The sequence below is a fragment of the Caloenas nicobarica genome, chromosome 14 (genome assembly GCF_036013445.1).
Source record: "Caloenas nicobarica isolate bCalNic1 chromosome 14, bCalNic1.hap1, whole genome shotgun sequence".
Taxonomy (NCBI): Eukaryota; Metazoa; Chordata; class Aves; order Columbiformes; family Columbidae; genus Caloenas; species Caloenas nicobarica.
The window spans coordinates 4,647,250-4,672,212 of record NC_088258.1 but is presented as its reverse complement, the minus strand read 5'-3'; the positions used below and the strand labels follow the sequence as shown (position 1 = coordinate 4,672,212).

Sequence of the window (24,963 nt, the reverse complement as noted above, 5' to 3'; positions counted from 1 at the left end):
AATTAAGTGCTTTTGAAAATGTGGCCTTCTAAGCTATGCACACACTTCTGAAAATATTATCCTACTTGGCCACAGCACAGTGTGACGCTTGCTGGTCTCCTTGCTGTCAATCATGGCAGAGAGGTCGAGGACTGAGTGGCTCGCAGCGATTACTGGCTTACGAAATTCTCCTTTTCTTCTTCTCAGAACAGTCCCTCCTGTCGAGAGCAGGCATGTTGGCAGGCAACGATGTTGTAGAAAAATACAGATTTCAGTGGAGAAACAGAGAAACCTGTTGCCTGGAGAAGGCACTGTGGTATTTTCCATAAGTAAAAAACGTTTAAAATGGAGAGATGTACAAATGAATACAATGCAGATGCAAGGCTAAACGAAATGAAACAGATCGGAAAAAATCTAACGTGCCACTGGAACAGTGGAATCTATTTTCCTGTAAGTGCCAGGACTAAAAAGGAAACCTGTAAAACTGTTACACAGAACAGGGGTATAAAAAGGGAAAACTGTCATTTTAATTAATGCCAGGAAGAATAGCTATTTCATTATCTTCTGATTAAAATGGTTATGGAAAAGCAGGGCTACAGAGCTGCTATGGCCATCAGCAGTAGTGTTTCTCCTGCTACCAACCAGCCTTCAGCTTCCTTAATTGAGTATGTTCAGGATCCCACCTCAGGGTGTGTGTGAGGCACATCTCAACTCCATATGCTTTAACCCAATCCCCATGCTTTATTCTCATCACAAATTTTCAGTGAGACAAATGAGATCCGTATTTTCAACATAATAAATTACCCCAAGCTCCCTCTCAAGATCTTTGTCCTTCTCACATGTCGAACAGCTGCTGTCCCTTAAGGGATGCCGGTGGGTCAGAAGCTGTGCTGGTGGCTGTGGTGTGCCCCGCGTCCTGGATCCCCAGCGTCTGCGCCGTTGGCTGTTCAGCACAGCTCCAGTTCCATTCCGCACATGAATTCTGCCAGCGGCGAGTCCCCGGCCAGCAAGGGGGAAAAACAGGAGCGAGCGCTGGGCACTTAGAGAAATCCGCAAGCCCCTGCTCCACCTGGGTGTGTCCTTTCGTCGCCAAAGAGCTCCATTTGACTTATTGGTTTTTTATAGCTGATCTTCATCTATCCAGATGATTTTACGCTGCTCTTCTCCAATCCTGTCTTTTATTGTTCGGATAAGATCTTCGATACTGCTCCATGCATCTGCCTCTACAGAGGCATAAAGACACGGCAGCGCTTCCAGTTCTTTCTCCTTCAGACGACACATACGTAAAAACTCATCCTCGGCCTCCGGCTTCGGCAATAATTTCCTGTATCAAATGAGCAGGCCAAAAATAAATGTCTTACATTTTAAGTTAATCCTGAGGTCCCAGCTGTCCCATCAAGAATTTATTTTGTACTGAGTGTACAAGCAATAAAAGCAGTGGAGAATACAGCTACTTCAGGTCTATCCTCCTCTTACCTCCACGCTGCCCCCGAGGAAAAATATTTGCTATGGGGAAACTATTTAAGAGGACTGAATGCAGGGAGGGCGCAAGTGTTTACGAGCTTTCCTCTTCCAGCTAGCGTTACCGTAAGAAATGCTGTGGGAGTGCTGAGCATGGAGAAAACCACATACTCTTCAGTCTCGTCCTCCCACAATGCTCATTGCTATCAGTGACAGCGAAAGAGCGCTGGATTTGGGGATTTCCTACTTTCCCTGGTTGTAAGATTTCAGGGAGGAGTTACGGGAGGAAATAGTGCACACAGAAGCACTAGATGAAGAGAAAAGAGGTTCTTTATTTCTCTCAGTGAGAACACTATTGAAATGGAGAATTATTCACCGAATAAGACAGAATATCAAATATGCAAAAGTTTTGATATGTTACCTGAACCTCTTGATGTTTTTCTCTGAGACTCTGATAAAGAGAACAATAGGATATATCTTGGCTTTGATTAAATCCTTTGTGCAGCTTATTCCAGCTTCCAGGAGACAATGCTTGTTCTAAAAACAAAGTCATAACAGTGTGACAAAGGAACATTCACTGCTGTGGACTCTTGAGATAAAGGTATCCACACCTTATGGGGTCAGCTGAAAAGCTCTCCATTTACCACTGCACTGATTTAAAACCTTTTAATCAAATATACATTTAAAGTCCAGACTCCTCCTACTAGCTTAAAATTAGTCAGTCAAATAACGGCTGAGCTTAATAGCTTTCTGGAAAGGTTTAAAATAGAAATGGATTCATCTAAAGATGAAGAGTATGATAAAATACCAGTTTTACATATATACAAAAACACACATACTTGCTCTTTGTTCAGAAAGAACATCTGCTGCAACTACTTGTGAGAGAAAAAACCAACGCTTTAATTCTTCTTTTTTCCATGCTGTGCATCAAACCTGCTCTACTAGATATGTGATCTCTGGCTTTGACATTGTTATCTTTGTACTGTACACCCTTGTGCCTGTGTTTCAGGCTATCCTTTCTTTTGTCTAGGTCCTTGTATCTCTTACTCATTCACATATACTTATGATATGAAAAGAAACTGAATAAGGGATGGAGCATTAAAAAAAAAAAGAAAGGATATTTTTCTGCATCAATGTGGGTCATCACAGGGAATAAGCAAGAATATAAAAGGATATGGCAGAGGATGAAAAAGAAAAGGAAAAGCAAGAGCACAAATAAAAGCCATTTGGGAGCATAAACACAAATCTGAGATTGAAGGTAAGCAAGAGAGAGAACATGCGACTGTAAATCGGTTAGTCTTATTTAGGAAGAAACACACACTGCAGACAGATTCCCAGGCAGCCCGTTGAAGGGACACAGGGAATTCTGAGCACCTTGGCAGCGACGGCCTCAATATTGGCAGGTACGATACATTCACACGTGTTCAGATTCTTTTCTCTGCTGAAGATGACAGTCTCCGTTCTTTGCTTCCTTAAGAACTCCTCCTTTGTTACAATATCTGGAAAGAGATGTGGATGAGGACGAAATCAACATTACAACAACAGAACACCTGGAAAACTATCCAATAGTACTTCACATAGGATGTAAGGACGGTTCAGGGAGAGAAGACGAGCAATGAATTGTCTTAACAGCTGCCTCATTTCTTCCATTGAATTCAATTAAAGCTTAATCTGATCACAGCCGAGCATCGCAGCTATATCCTGCACCAGTGAGGCCTTGGGCAATTAGTACAACACTATGAGGGCATTAAATTAAAACGGTAAATACAATTCCAGCACCTAATGTTACATAGAAACATTTCAGGGCTGGAGGATGCTGAGAAGTGCTAAAAAAAGAAGGTCGCTTCAGTACGGGCTCCTAAACCAAGGATTTAGTGTTCCAACATTTGTGTTTAAAGTTTCGAAAAATTCGGCTTAGGTTGCAATGTGTGGTACTGGCCCCCCTGTGAATTGCAGCTCTACATCAAAGCTTTTGTTTTATGTTGCCAGACAGGGGATATTTATTATAACACTTAACTTTTCAGTTTCTCTGTCTGGATAACTGTAAGACTGCATTCTATGTGGTGGGTATTCAACACTAGTGTAAAAATGAAACGTCAGCTGTGTTTAATGCTGTGTTGTATACAATCCTGCCCTACAGCAATCACGGTATTGCATATTGCTTTAATAGTAAATACTTAGCATGGAAGAAAATCAGTCTTTTGAGCAGATCAAATGCACAATCTTCACAGCCTTGGACGAGACAGAAACCTAAAGTTGCTCTAGGGAAGATATTCCTCATAATAGCAAATACTAGAAACAAATTAATCAAAATTTCACATTGCCTAGATGTGCAGTATGCAAACAGTATGCAAACAGAAAGAGCACTCGCAGCATTTCAGTCTCTGAGGGGCATCCTAGCAACCACACAGCACACAAATGGATAAAATTCATAGACACAGAATCTCATAGCCGTGTGCATGGGCTGTCTCAAAAACATTCACATATCTCAGATATTCTCAAAAAGCAGGATTTGTAGCTACACATCACTCTGATGTGACTTGAAGTACCTCAAGAAACTATCACATGTGCATGTCCCTACGTGTGCACGCATATATATGCGTGTGTTCATATTTCCAAAAGCGAGGGTTAACAGCCATGGTTCTCTTTTATCCCATTACCTGGCTTGCATATGTTGAATTCCAGGGCACCTCCAGAGTTGAGAAGCTTCTGTACCAAGGGCTTGGCGAGCATGGTGGGAGTGAAGAGCACGGGGCGCCTGCGCTCACAGTGGATTGGTCTCACCAAGCTATACGGGATCAGACTGAGCCTCTTATTGATTTCACTTCCGGAATCCAAATCTGAGTAATGAACAAGACATTTATCCTCTGATTTCCTCTCCATCAGTATTTGAAGAAAAAGGAGAAACACACGAACCAGAAATGACATGGTTAGTCACACTGGTCCCTCCTTTCTCTTTTACCAGGGTTGCCTTTACTATATATCTAATAGTATCATGTCCAACCTAATACTAAATAGTGGAAGTGCCTGTTGCTTTCAAGAGATTATTTCACAGTTTAGCACGATACCTGCTTGAAGAATCTTTCTGCTTATTAGCTTGACTGACTTTGAGTTAAATGTTTTTTTGGACAAAAAGCAAGAAAGCACCTAGGAAGAACTGCGTCCTAAACTTGCTCATGAAGGTTTAGTGCTCCAAGCACCTTTAGCAAAGTCAGTGTTTTGGTCACAAATGCTGTTGAATTTTTGCACAGAGTGGGCCACAGAAGCTAATAATAGGAAAGACCTATGACATTTTTTCACAGCCATGCTGTTGTGTAGGTGGCCTTTGTATCAGTACCATGTGTGTAAAAGCTATTACTAGTTTACATCCATACCTTCCAGCTTATCAGGCAATGGCTTCTTTGCCTCAGATGAGTTCCGTGCCAGACCAGAGGGACAGCCAGTGACGATACGGACTCGCTCATTGCTATTCATACGCTTATATTTGTTTTCAGACCTACTGACAAACTGAAAAGGTGAACAAAGAGGTTTGACCCTCATCTCTTACATTCTTTATTTTCCCAAGTATTCATCAGCCCACACTTGTTATGTACGAGATGTGAATTACCAACGTCTATCAAAGACAAGACTCCGTGGATCTGCTGACTGAATTCTAAGGCTCTTTAAATATCATAGATCTGATTCAGAGCCTTTGTTAATCCCCTTTGGGATTTCTTATTTTGTTCTCTGCTCTTAAGCAGCATGTTCTTTTTCTTCACAGAGCTCCCTGCTATTGCCAGTACAAGCACTGATGTGACCACAGCAGAGTAACACACCCGCGCTGAAGATTTGGACAACAGTATCACAGGTTATACCCAAAACTCTGACTCTTCCTTGCTGTACCAGAGAGACTTTAAACCTCCCAAACGGTGCATTTTTACACTGAGAAATAGGCTTCATGCTTTCATTCCCCATCCACCCAACTATTCCTCTATCGAAACATTAATCCCTCCTCCTGTATACTTGCTAACCTTCATAACCAGCTTCCTTCACACAACTTTTTTGTCCTTCGCCCACACAGCCTCTATCACACTCAGAGTCACTGACCTACAATTAAAGGACTATTTTCTCATGGAACCTCATCTCACAGAGACTTGGGGATTTGGTCCTTAGCCCAATGGATTCGTCCTCATGGTTCAAGCAAAGCACATACATGTTTGATTAATCAAGCTACACTAATAATGGAAGGCATGCACTTAAAAATAAACACCCCACGACACAAGAGCAGTTAAGAATACACAACCCATTCACGTTTTTTCATATATTAAATCTCTTTTCAATAGGAAGAAATCCCGATACAACCTCTGTACCTGAGGTGGGGTTTCTGAGGAGATTAGGATAGCCTGAGAATATCTGCTCTTCAGATCCACTATTTCAGACATTGCATCGAGGATTTGAACTTTATTACCTGTAATATTTGGCCCAAAAGAAAGCTTGCTCTGGATAGGCGAGGGCTGGTTTTTGGGTCGTTCTGTGGGGCAGGCTCCTCCGGCTGCAATGTATTCTGGTAAAAATAACACAAGAATTTGTATGTCCCTCCCTTTTTCTTTTGGTTTGTTGTGGGTTTTTTGTGTTGTTGTTTTTAAACCACAGCATTCGAGAACCAGCAAACCCAGACATTTTATATTTCCAATAAAAGGGACAGTGACTGACTCATATCTATCCCAAATACAATGTTCTAAGCAAACGGCCTACACCGAGAAACACCGCTCCTGTTACTGCTCTTCCACATTCCTTTCTTCACAAGAGACTGCTCTTCACAGCTTAAGAAAGAGGTAATTTCTGCACCAAGAAATAGCACGCAAAGCTTTCGCTTTAACTAGCATCTCTGCCAGTGATCTCTGTCCCTTTGATCAGCGGAGACTGGAGTACGGGAGGAACGCCTGACACTTACCCTTGACTGAAATCAAGTACAAGCAGTGGCTACCGTGTCTCTGCAAATGTTAGAAGCACGTACGTCTCCCAAGCTCTAAAAATAACTTATGGCAACTAATACACTAGGAACCTAGTTTTTAATTATGTAAAGATGGAATTCTTGGGTCTACAGAAAGAAAAATCAAATTACTTCCACTGAGGGAATAGGAGAAGTCGGCAGGGTTGTTGTGTGTGAAGACCTGGTAATCCCACTTCTCTCCATAGCATTTGGGTTGGAAGAGACGGGTCTTTCTAACACGGGGCAATGATAGCTCTGCGGATTAGATGCTTGTTCACAGTAGGAGAGAAATAATTCTGCTTATTAACTCCAAGGACACAGCTGCTTCTTCATGTGGATATGAAGATGCATTAGAGGCTTACAGACAGAAGAATGAAAAGGATTAGCTAAGACACAGAACTGATATTAGACTTTTAAAAGGTACTCCCTCAGAGCTGGAAGGGTTAATAAGTGTGTCGGAGCTGGGTCCATTGCCAGGGACAATATTATTTAAAGCGAACATAAGGTGCCCGTTGCGTAGGACAATCAAAACCTACATAGAGTGTGAACAGGACTTTCTGTAAAATTAATATAATGATAACAGGTAGCAGTGGAGTTAACAGGTGTTACAAAGACCTTGTTTGTAGATACTTACTCGGAGTGCCCGAAGGGTATTATAGGAGCTTTCTGTCTCATCTCTGCTCCCTCTGTGCATCAGCCGCTGCAGCTTCACCAAAAGAAGTTGCTGGGCTCTGAAAGAAAGGATGGAATCACACAGATCAAGATATCTTTGAAACCGCTCAGAAGAAGGCTGGCCTGCAATGGGTCTGTGCCTACAGAAAAGATTAAACGGAAATAGCAATGAGGACTCACTGAACCACACAGCAAATGCAGGAACAAAACAGTGAGCAGGACTGCAATGCAGTTAAGGATTAAAGAAAAGAAACTCCATGGCATGTTTTCCTATGACACTTTTTGAGAAACCCACGTTGCTCTTTCAGGTAACACCTGGAGCTTTATACCTCATATTACGGTTTAACATCACCAGGCCTTATCTCAAAAATTAAGACACGTACCTCTTTCCTGACAGCAGTTATTAATTTATTTGTTGACAGAACCCCTGCTTTCAGCCGTGGTCACTCGGCATCACACTCACCTGCTGTAGCTGGGAATGGTCCCCATTTCCAGGTCCCTGTCGGTGAAAGGATCAACTCTGGCACACAACCACTCGCACCTCCCCTGGTACATGGTGTCCAGAATATGAACAATCTCATCGCACTTCACCGACAGGGTGCAGCAGTCCTGCTGGCTGGAGATGTTCAGGTTCAAGCGGATATAAAACGAGTCCCCCGATGTGATCAGCCCTTCTTCCAGTTCCGACAGCAGTTTTCGGTAACCTGCAGCAAGGAAGGAAGGGGTGAAGTGTCATCAGCTCAGTGCTGCCGCATTCCTGGGCATCCTCTGGGAGAAACACACAGCACAGATACCTGGGGCTCCTCTGAGAGAGGGTTTACACTTCTAGAGCAGTTCCACTATTTACAACAAGGCTACGGTCCTGCACCTTAAAGACGCTAATGAGGCATTGATTCAGCAAAAGGCCATGCTGCTGGAATCAGAATCTGTGAGAATATTCTCATTATAATGATACTTTTAGGTTAACTCCATTTTCACCACTCCACACATGACCCGTGAAACAGAGAACTTCTCAACAAAGATGCAGATACAGCTGTAGCTCTATCCTGTAAGTACAGCTTGAGTTCTGCCACTGATTTTAATGACAAGCTATTCTCTTTATTATTATCTCTAATTGGCACTCCCACAATCTATAACATGCTTTATCTGCAGTTAAGTGGTGCTCAAAAAAAATTGCAATAGTCTTTCCTACCTTTGAAAACATCAAAGAAAATCAAAGACATCACTTCCTGTGTGATCTATGCAGCTGAAATTCTCTAACCAGCATTAAAAAAAACCCCACGAATTTATATACACCAGTAAAAAATGGATTTTGGAAAGTAATTTTTGATCCATAACCTGAAATTATCATTACAGGCCATGAACACTAAAATCAAATTCTGTTCACCACACAGGAACTCCAGCTGTTAAAGATACGATACAGCCACAAAGTTAATAAACAGAGCAACTCCATCAGGTAAATGCAAAATTGACTTCAGCTGGATAAAGAGGATTCAGCTCACCACACTGTATTACAGAAAACTGTACCTAAAAATAAGCTCACTGTGTTTTGTGAGTGTGTCGTTATTGGCCCCCATGTAAATTCTTCGGAGTCCTGTAGTGACGAGCATATGGGCTTTTTTGGTTCTCAGTCACAAACCTAAAAGCTGGAGCAGTTACACAGCATACCTATAATTATCACCAGTGGACGTGCTTCAGATTTATACCAACACAAAGGATATTCAGGTTCTGTCATTCTCATCCAGACTAGTTAGTATAATACATTTGGGACTACTTGAGATGAGAAATACTTTTGGTCTTACCTTCGTGATTTGATTTATACTGGAGTGTTACTGGACCACTGCATCTCTGAATTGTCCAGTGAACTTCTTCCTTTGTGCAAGTATCCAAGGGAACACTCTGATTTTCCCCTTTGATGCAGCCCTCCAACTAGACATGAAAGAAATATTAGTCTCCAGTGCGGGTTCGATCTCTGTGTCAATTATATTATTTTTTAAAAGCGACAATCTTTTTCTGATTAAACAATGCAGATACTTTGCTACCAAGGTGCAGATTTCATTCTATTTATTTCATTTCTTTTCTCTCAAATTAAGAATGCTAGCAGCCAACAGAACTACAGCTCTTTGACAAGCTCAGGCTTGGTGCAGGAATGTCAGTTGTGGATTTTTTGCCCCTCTGGAGGCATTTTAACAGGAAAATAGTTTGGAAACATTGGCAATGGAGGGAAAATTAAGCAAAAAGCAACTTAGCACATGCACCATTGAACTCTTGCTTCTGTGATGCTGGGGACAGCTATGCAGGTATGCAGCCCTTCTTCCCATTCACATTGCAGCCGTATCCATTCTCGTTATAACATGTCCAGTCCCAGAATAGGCCATGCTAAAGAACAGTTTAGGAGTCATCATGCTAAGCTAAGTAGCATGAACATCCTTTCAGGCAGGAAAGTACTGGGTAGTCGAGAGAAAATCCCATTCTGGTGTTTTTAAAGGGGCTGTACTACACAATACAGCACTAAACAAAGCATCGGTTGCTCAGAGCTACTGTAAAGTGCAAAAGCGTGTGCATGTGTTGGATGACCACGAATGTTATTCTCCAATATTTTCATAGTCGACGGCTGATTTTCTTCTGCATGAGTCATATGCTTTGTCATTAATACAAGATGGAAGAACAAAGGAAAGTATTGTGGTGAGTGTGCGTGCATGTAGGCGGACAGACATCCAAGACTGTTTATTATTTTATGCTTACCAGTAGGAGCTGGTGTCCTTCCCGAAGGCCTGCTTTCTCTGCGAGTGATCCGGTCTTGACAGAGCTAATAAAGCTCCCTTTATCATTACCCCCAACCAGAGTGATTTCCGAGTTGAGACTGTCTCCATTCAGTGTTACGCGCTGGACAGTATGGCAGGAGGTTCTAATGCGACCCACAGATGTGACAGAGGGACGAAAAGGTCTGTGTTCATGAAAGGAAGCAACAGTTATCTCAATTTTAATTATCACTCCAGAGTTAAACGCATGCATGGTAAATGGGAGATGTAAATAACCTTCTAGTGTTACCAAGCACTAGGATCTAAGGACTCTAAAAGAAATCCTTCTCATCACTGCATAAGCTCTGGAGAAGAGCATCTGGATGGCTTCGAGTGCTCTGACATGACTGAACGTGTATTACACACTCAGATGGGTAACAGTACCTCGCCTGGCAACGGTGGCAGCAAGATAACGAGATCACAAGGATAAATTTAAGCCTCTAGAACATTTTGTCTGCCTTGAAGTTTTCGAAATTTTAGGATGACCTTCACTGGTTTACAGGATATGAAAGCGCTCCAAAATAACATGTTATACTGCTGCTGACATAAAGAAGTAAAGACAGCACAGCATCATGAGATATTTGTGTCAAATAACTTGTGACATCATATTCCTGCCATTGTATCTTCGGCAACTAATAGATAAATGGAGGATCTCTACTATAGCAGCCTTTCCCCTCAGTCTCTGAGGTAGGTAAACTGGTGTCTCAAATACCTTTCCAGAGAGAACTTTCTGAATATGGAGTTGACATGTTCAAGCTCATAGGCATCCAGGCCTTCTGACTGATGAGAAGATGAAGAAGAGTGCACCGAAGGAGCTCCATGTGATTGCCTGTCATGGCTGTCATCTGAAAAGAGTAACAAGAATGAAAATGAGTCTGAGACAGAATGAAAAAGATGGAAAAGGGGAAAAAATGAATGTTTGATTGATCCCAGGCAAAGCTGAAGGAGGAAATTCCTGATGCAGAGTCATGATCCACATCCACAGGCCATGGCAAGGAGTGGCAGCCTCGCTTACTGGACCTACCTGATCACTGTCACAGAAGAGCAAGTTGGAAGGGACCTCTGGAGACTGTCTAGTCACCCCGCTGCTCAAAGCAGGGTCAGCCAGAGGACACTGCTCAGCACTTGACCAGTTGGGTTTTGAATATCTCCAAGGACGGAGTCAAGTCAGCCTCTCTAGACAATCCCGTTCCAGTGTTTGACCACCTTCACAGTAAAAAAAGTTGTTTTTTTTTTTTTTTTCTGTTTAACTGGAATTGCTTGTTCCTCAGTTTGTGCCCATTTTCTCTTCTGCTTTCATTAGGCAGCACTGAGAAGAATCTGGCTCTGTCTTCTTTACTCCTTCCCCTCTCAATTGGATGCTTTCCTCATTTTAAGGCTGGAAGCATTCTTACCAACCTGCAAACCTCAGCCAAGCATCCTCCATCTATTCCTTCAGACTAATCCTTCTCCTGTTCAGTTGTTCAGGAATAACTGCTTTCTTGTTCCCACCACTAGTTGCCCCTTTGCTTTCTTGTTATGACGAACTGACTTGATTTCTTCTCAGACTACGAGTCTCACGTAGACCACGAGTCGATTATTTGACGGTATATGTAGCTGGTGAGCTAATAACACAGATCTCACAGTTAAACTATATACATGACATCCTCTTGCTTACCATCTAGCTCCAAAGCATCAAATCCAAAGCTGTCGTTGTCCTCTTCAACCAGGCTGGAATTAAAAACAAAGCATGAGATAACAGGGAAGAAAGAGAGAGAGAAAGCTGTTCACTTTCCGACTTTCAGCAACTTTCATTTAATTCGGAAGGAGGAACTTTTTTGTGAAAAAGGAAGATGCTGGGGGTGTTGCATTAGGCAATGGTGCAGCTGCAAATAAATAAGCAAGACGGCAGGGAGACAACACGTGTCAGCCAACATGGGAAGCATGTGAAGCAGCAAGGAGATTCAGAAGGAAGAATTGACAACAGCAGTGAGGGAATGAAGATTTTGCTGAAGACAAAGGGAAGCTGCTGGCTGATGGTCTCACACGTGTGACTTACACCACACCTGCTTCAGGACTGAGATAACAGGTTGCATAATACAATGCCTGTTGTATATATACACTGCAGCATGTTTTTTTCCACGAGAGATCAAAAGTGTCAGGAGCTCACTGATGGACAGAGGGAATGCGAGGGAAGTGACTGAGGTGCAGCAGTAAAGGAGTAATTTACCTGCTTGATTTAAAGTCCTTGAAGCATTTTTTAACACCTTAATGGTACCTCACAGGGTTACTCCAATACCTACAGTAAGGGAACGGCAAGGTGTACCAAGCTTTTCCACAGAAACTCTTATGTCACGGCTCTGGTCCCAGCCCAGCTCCCACTGACACAACCTTTCCTGCTAAGGGTGACTAGATTGGTTGGCCTGAAACGCAAACAGTTAAAATACACTCAAATTTTGCTCTTACAGGGATATTGGGGACGTCCAGACAAGTGAATGACCTGTCTGCTTCACTAGAAGGACGTCATTAAACCAAAATCAGCTATTTTTACACCATGTATAAGCCGGAAAATAATACACCTTTTCCTGCATATTAAATCATGATCTCATGTTTTTTTCACACAAATCAAGATCAGATGAACTGTGAAACCTGCAACTTGGCATGCAAATAGCAATTATTTTGGGTTATGTTCACAAACAAGTTAAAAAACCTTAGCAGGGTAATTATGAAGTTATAAACCACAGTGAACTTATGGGCGTGCTCTTGAGCTACTTGACTTTAGTGATTATTACCTCAACAAAGTAAGGCCACAGTCAGACCTTGCTCAAGGGTACCTTTTCCTTCCACATGCCAGTGGGAAAGAGCATCTAATTTGAGGAAAATTTTATTTCAGTACAGCTCAGTCTTCCAAGACCTTAACATATGGAAAAGGATATAGTCAGAGCTGTAGTGAAATAAAACTACAAGACGAATAATACCCGTGTCGTCTTTACTGCACGCTGTAATATACTGCAAATATTTAAAAGTTCGGGCATGCCAAAGGCTTTTCAAGTTAAGCACCTGAAACATGAAACATTTGAATAATTAACAAGACAACCCTTTTTTCTCCATGTTGAATTAATGCAACACACTTTTAAAAGGGGCTCAGAGGACAATACAGCAAAACCTAAGGAAGATTAGAATAAACTCTGCCTGAATCCTCAGCAGCCTAGAAAACTGTGTGAGAGAACAACCTGCAGATGCCCTCAATGGAAAGCTGTCTTGCAAAGCTTTACACAGAGAGAGGCGAAAGTAGCAGTCTGCCAGAGATGAGTTTGTTTTGAAGAGCATTAAGAATCTAAATAAAGTTCTAATAAAGATTTGATCTAAAGCACTGATCTAATAAATATCTAAATGCTCCTTATATATTGCTTTATTCTAAATTGGTTTGCTTGGGCTTTGTTCTTTTCTCCTTCTGCCTGGGACCTTTAGGGAATGTATCTATTTCTTCCGATATTTCCAATACAAACACTGATGCTATTGATACCAGAACAGGATGTCCACGGTATTGCATTGCTATAAACCTCTTAGAAAAGGGGTCAGTGCCATTTAGGGGACTGTGAGGCAGCCAAGGTCTCTCTCCTTCCTGCCACCAACTTCCCATTCCGATTTCGAAGCGTGCAGGGCCGCGACCCGCCAGAAGTGGAAGCTGCAGCAGGAGGTGAGGCAGACGGCAGCGCATCTCCCTCCCCTCATCGCCGTGCTGAGATACAGAGCCCCGAGCCCGAGGAAAACCACTTCCCTCCTCCACTTCTCCCCCCATTCCTCACACACACTCCAGCAGCTCTGCTCTGTTTTGGCAGCTTATGGAGGAGAATGAGGGACTTTGAGAGAAGGGGAAAGGACAGGGACACAGACACAGGCAGCACAGAGCTGAGATGCAAACAGTGAAGCCAGATCACTCTACAAAGGTGGAGCGTGCTCTCCAACAGTGTTGGTACCTTAGCCATTTCAGGTTTTTTTCTTATTATGCACATTTAAATAAGTCAGTCCTGCAGCGGTGTCATCCCAGCTGAACTATCAGAGACTCCTGAGTGTTTTGGGCAAAATGAGGGACGACGAACTGCAGCCTTGAGAAGTTTAGCAAGTTAGTCCTGCTCCTAAGAGAAGCTCTCCAACTAGAGACATACACAAGGACATCTATGGCTCTTTTTACCTCCTCCTTGTGACAACGGGTTCCGGGCACGTTTCACCAGCACGGTTACCTACCTGCAATGAGGGGCGTCCTCTTTGCAACGTCGGACTATCGAATCATTTCCTGGAGGCTCAGGAGTGGTAGACATGATACTGTCATTGCGATTTCTCAGCGTTTGCTTTAAAAAACAAACAAAAAAAAGTGATGGAAGGGTTATCTGTCTTAAATGTGTTATTATTTTTAACTTACAGGAGCATTAGCCTGCTAGCTTGCCAGTAGTACTCTGCACAGTGAAGCACACACAATGGTACCAAAAATTGGTTCTAGATGTCTAGAATGCTACATACAAGAGCATTCATATTCATATATTCTAGGATTTTGGCAATATGCACAGCTTGTGTGCTGGCACAGTACCTTTTTCTGTGATCACATAACTGGGTGATTAACCAAACAATTTTAACTTTACCCTTGATGCGTGGCATATGTGTTGCACAGCTGACACAAAGGAAAAAGACGATGAAAAGTGGAATGTATATATACTTATATATAGAAATAGTAGAAATGAGGAAGAAAAATACATCTCTCCATACATTCAATTGTTAAACTAGTACACTGGAAACTGAACTCTGAATTGTACTAGAGGGAAGACAGTATAAGTCATCTAAATACCCAGCAGATATTCCACAGAATACTCCTAACCCACCTAAGCTTATTACAAGTGGCAGGGAGTTTTTTCCTGGCTATTCTTGGGTATAATTTTCATTTCCTGGGGGCGGCATTTTTCATGGTGTTCTAGAAAGATGTTTTGTTCTTTGTTATTAACACTCTGCAAGCGCACTCTCTGTCTGCTTGTCCTGCTGTGTCAGTGCTCACATACACACAATGGAATATCTACCTTGGGAGATTATGGGGATACAGCAAGCAAGGAAGAAATGGTTTGGCTATGGTATGCAGAAATTCCCAGCTGTGATCTGCACCCCTTTTCTCACTCGCTATTACTTATAGACAGGAAAAGCACTAGAGAACTCAAAAAACCCCCGAAAATTTTCTTAAATAAATTACATCACACGTTTTAAAGAAAATCTCTTCCTCCTAGCAGTAAATGTGAAATGGCATAAGGAGACAGTGAGAGGTCATAAATATCTTTGAAATATATTTAAATAAACGTAAACCAATTCTGTGAGTTTGCAAAAGGCTAATAACACGGTTCTAACAAAATGCTGATAAAAGGATTAAGGAAGCCTCTGACAAGAGCCTTGAATGTGATCACAGCTGGGATGCCACTGAAGTGCCAGAAAACTGGGCTGTGAAAGTTCTGAGCCATGTTGGGAAAGACGGCCATAGACAGGCAAGGCGCATCTGAAGGCTCCTTACAATTTTGCTGACTTCACAGCTGCTGATGGAGTTACTGATGGAGACGGAATTCGAGGAACTCGTGTCCGTGCGGCCATTGCTGGCGTCGGCCCCGTCTTCATCCTGTGCTCTGACCACTGCGCTCGCAGGGGACGGAGAAAAATACAGACACCAGAGGGAATTTGGTCAGATCGCTTTCAGTACAGAGTCTTTCACAGATGTGCAACAACACTGAGCTTATCCTTCCGTTTCAGCTTATCCCATGTCCCCTGCCCTGCGCTGGGGACAAAAAAATTTACAACGGGGACCAAGCAGCTTGAGATCCCTCAGCAGCCCCAGGTAGGACAGAGCGAATGTCTCCGTGGGCTCCTTCCCGTCCTCAGCACCTCTAATTTGTTGCACATTACCTGATGCCAAAAATACTGTTTAACATGCAATATCTTGCAGCAGGAACCATATTTCCCGTCCTATTTTGTACATCAGTGAGCATGGTGCCACACATAACAAGTAAAAGAAGTTGCTGCCTAAGATGGTGGTTGGTTTGAGAACAGTGTTACATAAATAAGACGAATTAGGAGCAGCTCAAACGTGAGTATATAGCAACAAATTTGATAACTTGGCAGCGGGCTGATGGGTGGCTTAACCTCCCTCCCTCCAAGCTTTTTAATGATTTGATTTAAAATTAATTCATTTTTGCTGAAGGACAATGGAGCTCATTAGACAATCACTAGATTAGAGTCTTTTCAGCTTTTTTTCCAACAGCAAAAAGAGAACAGTATAACGACTTTTAGTACAGGTATTACACTCATGACTTTAAAATTTTTGTAAACTAAAATGAAAACCGAGTACACAGAAAATTTCGGTAAGCTATGGGATGCAATATTGTGTGTCTGTGGAGGTATATTTGGATGGAGAGGACATTCAGGTAGAATACGTTATATTATGACACTGTTCACTATGGGAGAAACTGTTTGTTTTACTGACTTGGACTTACTTAAGAATATCCCCAGTTGGCATATTCGTTAAAACAACTTAAAGAGATTGAGTGAGACAAAGCAACAGAAAAAAAATAAGGACATGAGGACATGGGTGCTCTTTCTAACCTTGAAACTCTGATGTTTTGTTCATGCTGACAGGGGATTTAGCTCTTGGACTTATCTGAAAAAAAGAGGACAAAAATCAACACAAACGCAGAATATTTGCCACACACTGTAAACCAGGTATTTTCACCTTTTTTCACTGTTATGCTGAAATATATTTTCTTCCTTTAAACAACAGAACCCCAAATTGAGAAGACATTTAGGGATCTAAATGCCACTGCAGTGAATGAGAGTTAGTTACCTAACTACTTCCAAAAGTCTGGCCCAAATGCACTGCAATTTCCAGTTCTGCTGAGGGAACAAAGAGACGAAAGGTGAAGTGGGTGCCTTGGGACTGGTTTCAGGCAGCTGTTAATACAACAGGCATCCTTTTGGAGTGTGCAATGTGAAAAATGCAGCTCCATTACCATAAGTAATAATGACAGTCAGAGCTCAGAAAGGTTATGAAGGGCAGGGAGAATTCAAATGCAGATGAAAGGAAAGAGAAGCTCAAGCCCTTGAATGTTAGATTGTATATTATGTACAATTTATGAATACAGCATCAGATAATAGCTGTACGAATGCAGCTAGTCGGGGAAATCATGGACCTAACTCATGCTACCCCTTACTTTTAAGTAAGAGGAGATTGCCATAATTTAATTCTAAATTAGGCAGTTAATTTTGCTCTAGATTGTGTCCATTTCTTTCTATTATTCCTTCCAGCTGATGTGAGGTTTTCCACCAATGCTTCATTTTCCACCTTCAGTTACTTGTGTGCTGGACTTCAGGCATTAGGTAATTTTTTTTTCCTCTACTGTTAAGGAGGCAAAGAATCAATTTATTGACAATGCTCCAAGAATGTGAATGAACAGTAGAAGCAACGGGAACACACAAAACTGAGAGAAGGGGCAGAAAATAGTCTATGAAGCCTGATTATATCTGCCCCTCAAAATGCAAATCACCACAGGGCAAAAACTGTCAGCTCACTGTCATATACAAATCTGTTCTTTATAGCAGAGCACTTGCAGAGGCACGATCGCAACATGTAATATGTCTCTTAGTTCGAACAGTCCCTGCGCTGTATCATTTCAGCCTCATATTAACACTCACCTGGATTCCCTTTAGATTCACTCTTCTCTTGAGTCGAGCTTGATCAGGCAAGAAGAATTTGTTGTCTTCTGGAGACTCTTCAGAAGTGGAGGAGTCATCTGCTTCCTGACCATTGGCTTTCGAGCTGGGAGTCCCAAAGGTCTGGGAGATAATAGTAATGGGTAGATTCCGTGGCAAACTCTGAAGATCAGAAGGAAATACTTTATTTCTGAGACAAGTTTGATTTGACTCCTCCTAACCTCCCTTTAGAGTAATGTGATTGAACTTTCTGTGACTCCAGTGCTTCAGAAACTCACACAGAATGTGGCTCCAGCCCCAAATCGGTAATTTAGGCTGACATTTGTGGGGATTTCTGTTCACTGGGGTATGTTCCTCAAAAGTATTTGTAGTTTCTACCCCAGTGTAGAAATTAATTTCTTTCTGCACTTCTTTCCCTTCCATTTAAAATCAAGTTGTGGAATGCCAGCTATGGGCATGACACGGACAACTTGAACCCCACTGTACTGAAGAACTCACAAAATTGACTTTTAGTGGGTTATTTTTTTCAGTTAGTTCATGGAGGGAATTAAAAGAGTCCCCTCTTCCTTCCACACCAAAATGTTTTTAAGAGCAAGTCTTAAAAAAGAATTAATATCTGTATTCCTCAGCCCTACCTGGTCATGAAAATTATTGTCCTTAGAGAGCCGCCGGAGTTTGCACTCCAGGTTAACAATGCAAGCTTCTTTCCGAACCACCTCAATTCGGAGTTCATCATTTCTCTCCTCCAGCTCTCGAATCTGCTTCCTGTATTTATCTTTCTCAATCAGACAATGCGAATACTGTGTCTGAGCCTCATCACGTGAGCGGAACGCCTGCAGCGGGGAGAAGAAACCTCTTTTGCACCTGGGCACCGGACACGTTCTCCTGCTGGGTTTGTTTGTAAGGTATTTGGAACGGGGACTTCAGAACGGTAACCATTCACCAATTAACACAGCAGTTAGGACCAGGATATGCCACACTTGTACCATTAAAAATTACGATGATGAGGGTGGTTCATTTCCAGCTCCCTCTTGGCTGGTGGCAAAACGCTCCGGAGTGCAAGCCGGATGACTTGACACGAATATATAAAGCCTGCGGTAGCTGTTGTTAAGATCTTGGTCCTGCCTGCCAGATGCTACACTGTGGAAACAACCCAATATTATCCCGTGTTTAATTACTGTAATGTAAATTCCAACAAGTAGCAACTTCTTGTAACTGTCTTTTTTTTAATGGTATTTTGGGTCCAATTACCCACAATTCCCCAAAGCGACACAAACGAGATACAGGCTTTCGCTACTAATTGTCCCCGTTTTAACTGCTAGATACCTGGTCTCGCTCCTTTTCCACCTCTTCCAGCTGTATCATCACAGTGTTCATACGGTGCTTGTACATCTCACAGTCTTTTCCTAGTGTCGAACACTTTAACTCCAAATCTTCTTTCTCTTCGAGATACTGGAGATGACACACTGTTACCACCACTGCTCCCAAAGGTCTTTTGGGCACTAGCTTGCGATATTCCATCTTTCTATCCTGCCATTTCTCACCTTGTCTCTCAGGTCCTCCACATGACGAATCTCCTCTTGGAGATTAAAGATCTTGTTGACCAACTCATGACGATCTTCTAGTGCCTCCTTACGGTCGTGTTCCAGAATGTCCAAAATGGCTTTGTCTGAATCTGGCAAACTCCGCTTGTCAGCCTAAGGAAGAGGCAGGCCAGGGAAAAAGGAAAAAGAAAAAATAGTACTGCAGGGAGAAAAGTAACACAGACAGTAACAAGCAAGAGGAATAGAAAACGAACGCGGTCTTGCAACGGGAAAGCAGGAGAAGAGATGGACATTTGTTCATATTTTAAAATCGTGTCAGAAAAGATGAAGAAAGGCCATCTTGCTGTCAGAACAGTCTGATGAAGGAACTGTCTTACTGTTTTATTGTACCGGCTATAATTTGATCCATTTTGGATGCAGTGACAATTCTTTACTCTAAGCCCTGCATTCAAAACTCTATTAATCAGCTCTCACCGAGCACAAAAATCACGCTTTGCCAAAGAGTGGGGCCTAAAAAAACATTCAGGGGAATTTTTAAAGCATGCATAGGCATTGCAGGCCTGCACTCAGAGAATATTAAACACGCCTGGAGCAGCTTGTACCACTGCTTCATTTTCTATAGTGTCCAGCAATGTTTTCCTTCAGATTTAAAATTAACAAGATTACCAGAGCAGGTTCCAACAGAATAAATTGCTATCCAAAATTAACCATAAATGGAAGATGAAAAAGGCATAAAATACAAGCATGTAATGTGCATATTTATTTTAAAAATACCTAGACTAAGTTGGAGATTTCAGTGACATTTCGGTTGCCCAATATTTCTAAGTATACATAAGTATTTCTAAACCAAACTGCCTTCTGTTTATTTATACTTTCGCTTAGGAGAATTTCAGTTCTACTTTTAGCTGTTTCATGATTATTTCTGTTTCTTTAGGTGCTGTAAGACCATTTCAATTAAGATATGAGATTCCGCACGGATCAGAACTCCCAGAACCTTCTATACTACACCCTTTTTCAACCTTCGAATTGGATTTGTGGTAGAACTAAGAACCATTGGTCACTGCTAGAGGCCACAGCCAGTTCTGAAATGCATTCCATTGATAATTTTTTAAGTGTCATTTTAAAATGTCACAAGCAAAGTGCTAAGCACTCTCACATACATCCTAGTATTTGGCTAAGCTCTTCACAAGGTAACACAGTGCTAAATTTGCCGCGTATCAGCCTTTTTCCCCATCTACCCCAACAAAGGTTAGTTCAGGTGAGTGTTCTACAGGGCACTCTGTTAACTAGTGACCACCCAAGTACAGAAACCTTTATCACCCTCTGCATCATCAAGCCTTTTCAGCACAGATATGACAACAGCCTGGAACAGGGCACTGTCAGAAATTTCCGGGCTGGCCATTTAACGCAGCTTCGCAGTGACAGACTGGTACGAAGAACCACAGCGGGGCTAAAACACGGAGCTGAACGCTCAGCAATTAAACAGCTGCACTCTGCACGTTGAAAGAGCCAATCTCTCATGTACAGCTTGATTTCTTAGATGACAATTTTTTTTTTTTTTTTTTTTTGGTGTAACTCCTCCTCGTGCACGTGTTGGTACAAGGAGCACTGCAGGCAGCTGGGAGCTATATAACCAACCTGATGTTTTTCCAAACTTTGCACTTATGCTTATTGTAGCTATGCAGGTAGAGGTTTCACCCAGCTCCTGGGCTGTGAGGAGACGTGGGGTACGTGAAACAGTATGGGAGGAAAGGGCGGGGGTGCAAGGAGTGCTCAAAGCCCACAGAATCCATCCTCTGGATAAGCGGGAGGAATAAACTGAAGTGGCTGAATTTTCAAATGTAGCCATCTGCTTTTATACCTGAATGATGGACTGCAGCTCCTGGATTTTAGTCTTCATCATCTCGTTTTCCCGCTCCAGTTCCAGAACCTGTTCCTTTTTGGGTCGGTTTTCGATATCATTTTTCAGCTTCAAAGACTGGTTCCTCTCCAGCTTGCATTCCTCTTCCACCTTGTTCAAGCGATGCTTCAGCTGGTCAATCTGGCGTAGCCGGAGAGCAATGAAAAGGAGAAACAGGAAAGGAAATAAATCATTTCTAGCTCTGATATTTACTGCTTTGAAAACACTCTCACTTCCAGGTGAAAACGTACTGTCATACGTGGAAAAAACAGCTTAAATCGTGAATGCTAACAAGCAGCAGATAATTGGGTGTATATGTGTGTGCAATGAATCTCCACAAGTGAACTGTTGAACTCTCAAGGCGAAGCCTGCTATTTGCTAGCTACAGTTTGTATGGGCTGGTTGTAAATTTTGGTAACATCTGGGCTGAAAAAAAGTGGCACGTCCCCAGTCCTCCAATAAATAAAGAGATATGAAACAGAATTTGGGAGGCTGACAACACATTGTGCTTTTGCACATAGACTATTTGGATTGGAAAAAACAGAGGCTTTGAGTTCTGGACAGGAAAGGGGCATTTTCAAAAAAAAAAAAAAAAAAGTAGTTTCATACAGAAGGGGGCCTGGGAAGATGATCCTGGCTGGAAAGACTTGAAAGTGGGGGAATATCCTGAAGATCAGAGAGATGCCCAGGGATGAAGGCCAGTAGATGCCCAGGGACCTTGGCCAGTAACTCCTGGAGGCTGTGAGCAGCTGCAAAGCACGAACCGACACGACTTGCTGCCCAACCGTCCCGGCCCAGCAGCGTCCTCCCTGTGGGAAGCGATGCTCAGCCCAAGAGAAGGCAGCGCTGAGGTAGGGGAGCGAGCAAACGACTGTGGGAAAAAACAGTGGGGTAAAACGTCTGATAGCGTCGATTCAAAAACAAACCCCAGTGTCCAGATCTACTACGGGTAGTTGTTTACTCTGTCTCATCTGTGACACACACACATGCAAGGATTTTATGGCACTCGAAACATTTCTCTGTATTTCCTAAATGGCCTCAAGCTGTTCCAATGCTCTGTGTGAGACTTTCTGAATAAGCCACCAGCAGCCATAGTGCAAACCTGGATAACTGCCCCAAAATATTATCGAGCCTGAAAAGTTAAAATTATGCTTTTAGCAAACCATTATGTTTTTAAAATTTTGTTTTTAACTATGTTGTGTTCTGTTAATCCATTACAAGTACGCAAATTATCTGCCATTAACACGCATCACTGCAGTTGATATTTCTATACACATTGATGCCTTTAATCGTCTGGATAAGCAAAGCAAATGAGAGCTCTACACCTTTTTACTGTCAGAGAAGGTCTCAGTTTGCCAGTTGCCACTGGCATCCTCCATTGCCGCTCCTGATTAAAGCAGCCCAGGGCATTTATCTCACCTCTAACTGGAGGTCCCGGCTTCTTATCACAGCCATGCTCTTCTCGTCACTCAGTTGGGCATATCTCATGGCCAGATTGTAGTTTTCATCTTTCACCTTGACTAGCTCATCATTGTAGTTGTTCCTCTCCTCCTTCATCTTGTTGTATCTCTCCTGGAAGGTCAGCAGCTCTATCTTGTTCAGTTTTAGCTGCTTTCGCTCATCCTCCAACTGGCGAGACTTAGCCAAGAGTTCACAGCGCTGCACATCTTTTGCCTTTACTTGCTGCTGAAGCTTAATGATCTCATTCATTAGGAAATGGGTGAGGCCTTCATGTCCCTCCTCCACTGAAAATGTTCAAACAGCTTATCAACATCTAATAAAATAACTTCATGCTAAGCAGGATTAGCAGAACTGAGTAATAAAAAAATGTCCCAGAGTATGTACAGAGGTACAGAATATTGCCAAATACATACACATTCGTGTATCTAACTGGCAACAGCAGAAACATTACACAGCACATTATTACTAGAATCACAATATACATGCACACAGCTTGTCTGGACAGAATATGGACCTTTTACATTTGTCTTGTTTCAGCTGAACTGACAGGCCTGTGGCAACAGCACAAACATTGCAAAATGAATCCGTACAAGTGCAATTCATCCGAATGCTTCAGATGTGCTGCACACATGTGGGTCTTCAGTGTAAATTTATTCCCCTGTTGCAAATTTAGTGCACTGTTTCTTCTCTTGAGATTTCTTCTAATGGCCATCATTCAATTTGAAGCTCTTCAGCCTCATTCAGACAGCCGAGATGTTCCTTTTCTTTGCACATTACCTGTTCCTAGCTCATTTTGCATTGAAGGGGACTGAAAAAACTGCAAAATGCTACTACGAGATTAGCTTTTCTTTCCATTTCTTGCCTGAAAAATCAAACCCAGTCCTGAAGATAGTCCTTATTTCAACAGGCTCCTCTGGGACCGATTCTACTCACCAACAATAGTGGAAAATCTCCGTGTAGGTTCTTTTCCTGTCACCAGTTTGTAGAGTTCAGGGTAGTAAAACTCCAGGCTCTCCAAGAAAACTACATAGCCCCTTTGGCCCTTGGTGTGGAGAATGTCCAGTAGTCGGCCTAAGTACAGAGATCAGAGAGAGGTGACACGATCAAAGAGAGGTGACACATCAGCACCACGAGCAGCATAAGCAAGAACCATATCCCTGAAGGCAAATCTGCCAGAGGTTTGTCTCTGCCATAGCCAAGCGCTGTGGAAAACGCGGCTGATCCATTGATTTGGGCTGAACTCCTAAAGTAACGCCACGTATTCTTTATGTTTGTGCTGATCGTTATTCTGAGGGAGTGCGGGCAAATTGGTCTCTGGAACAGAAATTTCAAAGGACGCGTTATTCAGTGCAGCCTTCACCAGGCAGGACTGAAACGCCAGGACGGCAGAACCTTCAGTGACAAATCACGAAGCACAACAAGACAGCAGAAAACCTCTCGGAATAGCACTGGCTGCTGCTTGTGTTAACTGAAACATTTGCCGAGGCTTGGACGGGAATATGAACCCGATAAGCTCTAGTCCACACAGTACAGGAAAGAATAATTGTAATCAGAATAGCAGCAGATTCTCCTCTTTACAGTAAATCTCCTGTAAATGAGATACAGGGTTTCTATTTGATAATCTGTAATTTGATCCAGGCTCCCTCCAGACTTAGCAAAACAACACTGTTCAGATAGGGATACAGACGTAGCCATTCACAAAATAATTACCTGCTCGGTTAATTTTGGAGGGCAGCATGAGCGAGTTAAGCACCTCATCCTCGTCTTGCTCATCGATTACTTTGCACTGCCGTAAGTAGGGGGTCAGTTTGGCTGGATTGATGTACCGGCTCAGCATGTGCCGGTTGCATTCTACGTTCTCCCACAAAGCTTCCTCCTCATCTTTCAGTGTCTCCAGGCAGTCATCCATCTCGGGCTCTCCTCCTTAACAGGGGAAACAATCGGCAAATAAACAAGAAACAGGACGGTTTCTATCCTGTTGCTTTTTTGTGCCTCCCTATCACACAGGATGAGCTTAGAATCACTCGTGCTGAATTTCCCCTGGATTGAAACTGTTGGAACTGAAGTGCAGCCTGTCCGCAGCTCATCTGCAAAGTGACAGTTCAGAGAAGTGATGTCTGGAGTCTATGAACCATTGCATATGGCTCTCTAGTGATGAATCTGTAGCTCAGCTAACTCCACGAAGGTCTACAAGTCAGAGAATCCCTCTTCTCAATCCCTCAACCTTTACCCCAGGTTCCAGTACAGGTTGGGGAATGACCTGTTGGAGAGCAGTGTAGGGGAAAGGGACCTGGGGGTCCTGGGGACAGCAGGGTGACCATGAGCCAGCACTGGGCCCTTGTGGCCAAGAAGGGCAATGGCATCCTGGGGTGTATTAGAAGGGGGGTGGTTAGTAGGTCCAGAGAGGTTCTCCTTCCCCTCTACTCTGCCCTGGTGAGACCTCATCTGGAATATTGTGTC

General features: G+C 42.7%; 1 protein-coding gene across 1 annotated transcript in view; it reads right to left on the bottom strand.

Moving 5' to 3' along the window:
* Nucleotides 1-558: 558 nt before the first annotated feature.
* CARD11 (caspase recruitment domain family member 11) overlaps nt 559-24,963 on the bottom strand; it is a 44,117-nt gene continuing 19,712 nt past the window's right edge. Inside the window, exons 2-24 of the mRNA XM_065644701.1 lie at nt 24,214-24,426; nt 23,437-23,574; nt 22,462-22,787; nt 21,004-21,183; nt 19,143-19,295; nt 18,925-19,050; nt 18,234-18,431; nt 17,581-17,760; nt 16,495-16,549; nt 15,413-15,528; nt 14,113-14,216; nt 11,543-11,595; nt 10,598-10,730; nt 9,830-10,031; nt 8,887-9,013; nt 7,548-7,788; nt 7,047-7,143; nt 5,888-5,983; nt 4,815-4,947; nt 4,101-4,280; nt 2,815-2,939; nt 1,862-1,977; nt 559-1,303 (exon numbers count right to left, since the gene is read on the bottom strand). Coding sequence (XP_065500773.1) covers nt 1,099-1,303; nt 1,862-1,977; nt 2,815-2,939; nt 4,101-4,280; nt 4,815-4,947; nt 5,888-5,983; nt 7,047-7,143; nt 7,548-7,788; nt 8,887-9,013; nt 9,830-10,031; nt 10,598-10,730; nt 11,543-11,595; nt 14,113-14,216; nt 15,413-15,528; nt 16,495-16,549; nt 17,581-17,760; nt 18,234-18,431; nt 18,925-19,050; nt 19,143-19,295; nt 21,004-21,183; nt 22,462-22,787; nt 23,437-23,574; nt 24,214-24,426 — 3,497 coding nt within the window. The 3' untranslated portion in view covers nt 559-1,098. The remainder of the gene's footprint in view (nt 1,304-1,861; nt 1,978-2,814; nt 2,940-4,100; nt 4,281-4,814; nt 4,948-5,887; nt 5,984-7,046; nt 7,144-7,547; nt 7,789-8,886; nt 9,014-9,829; nt 10,032-10,597; nt 10,731-11,542; nt 11,596-14,112; nt 14,217-15,412; nt 15,529-16,494; nt 16,550-17,580; nt 17,761-18,233; nt 18,432-18,924; nt 19,051-19,142; nt 19,296-21,003; nt 21,184-22,461; nt 22,788-23,436; nt 23,575-24,213; nt 24,427-24,963) is intronic.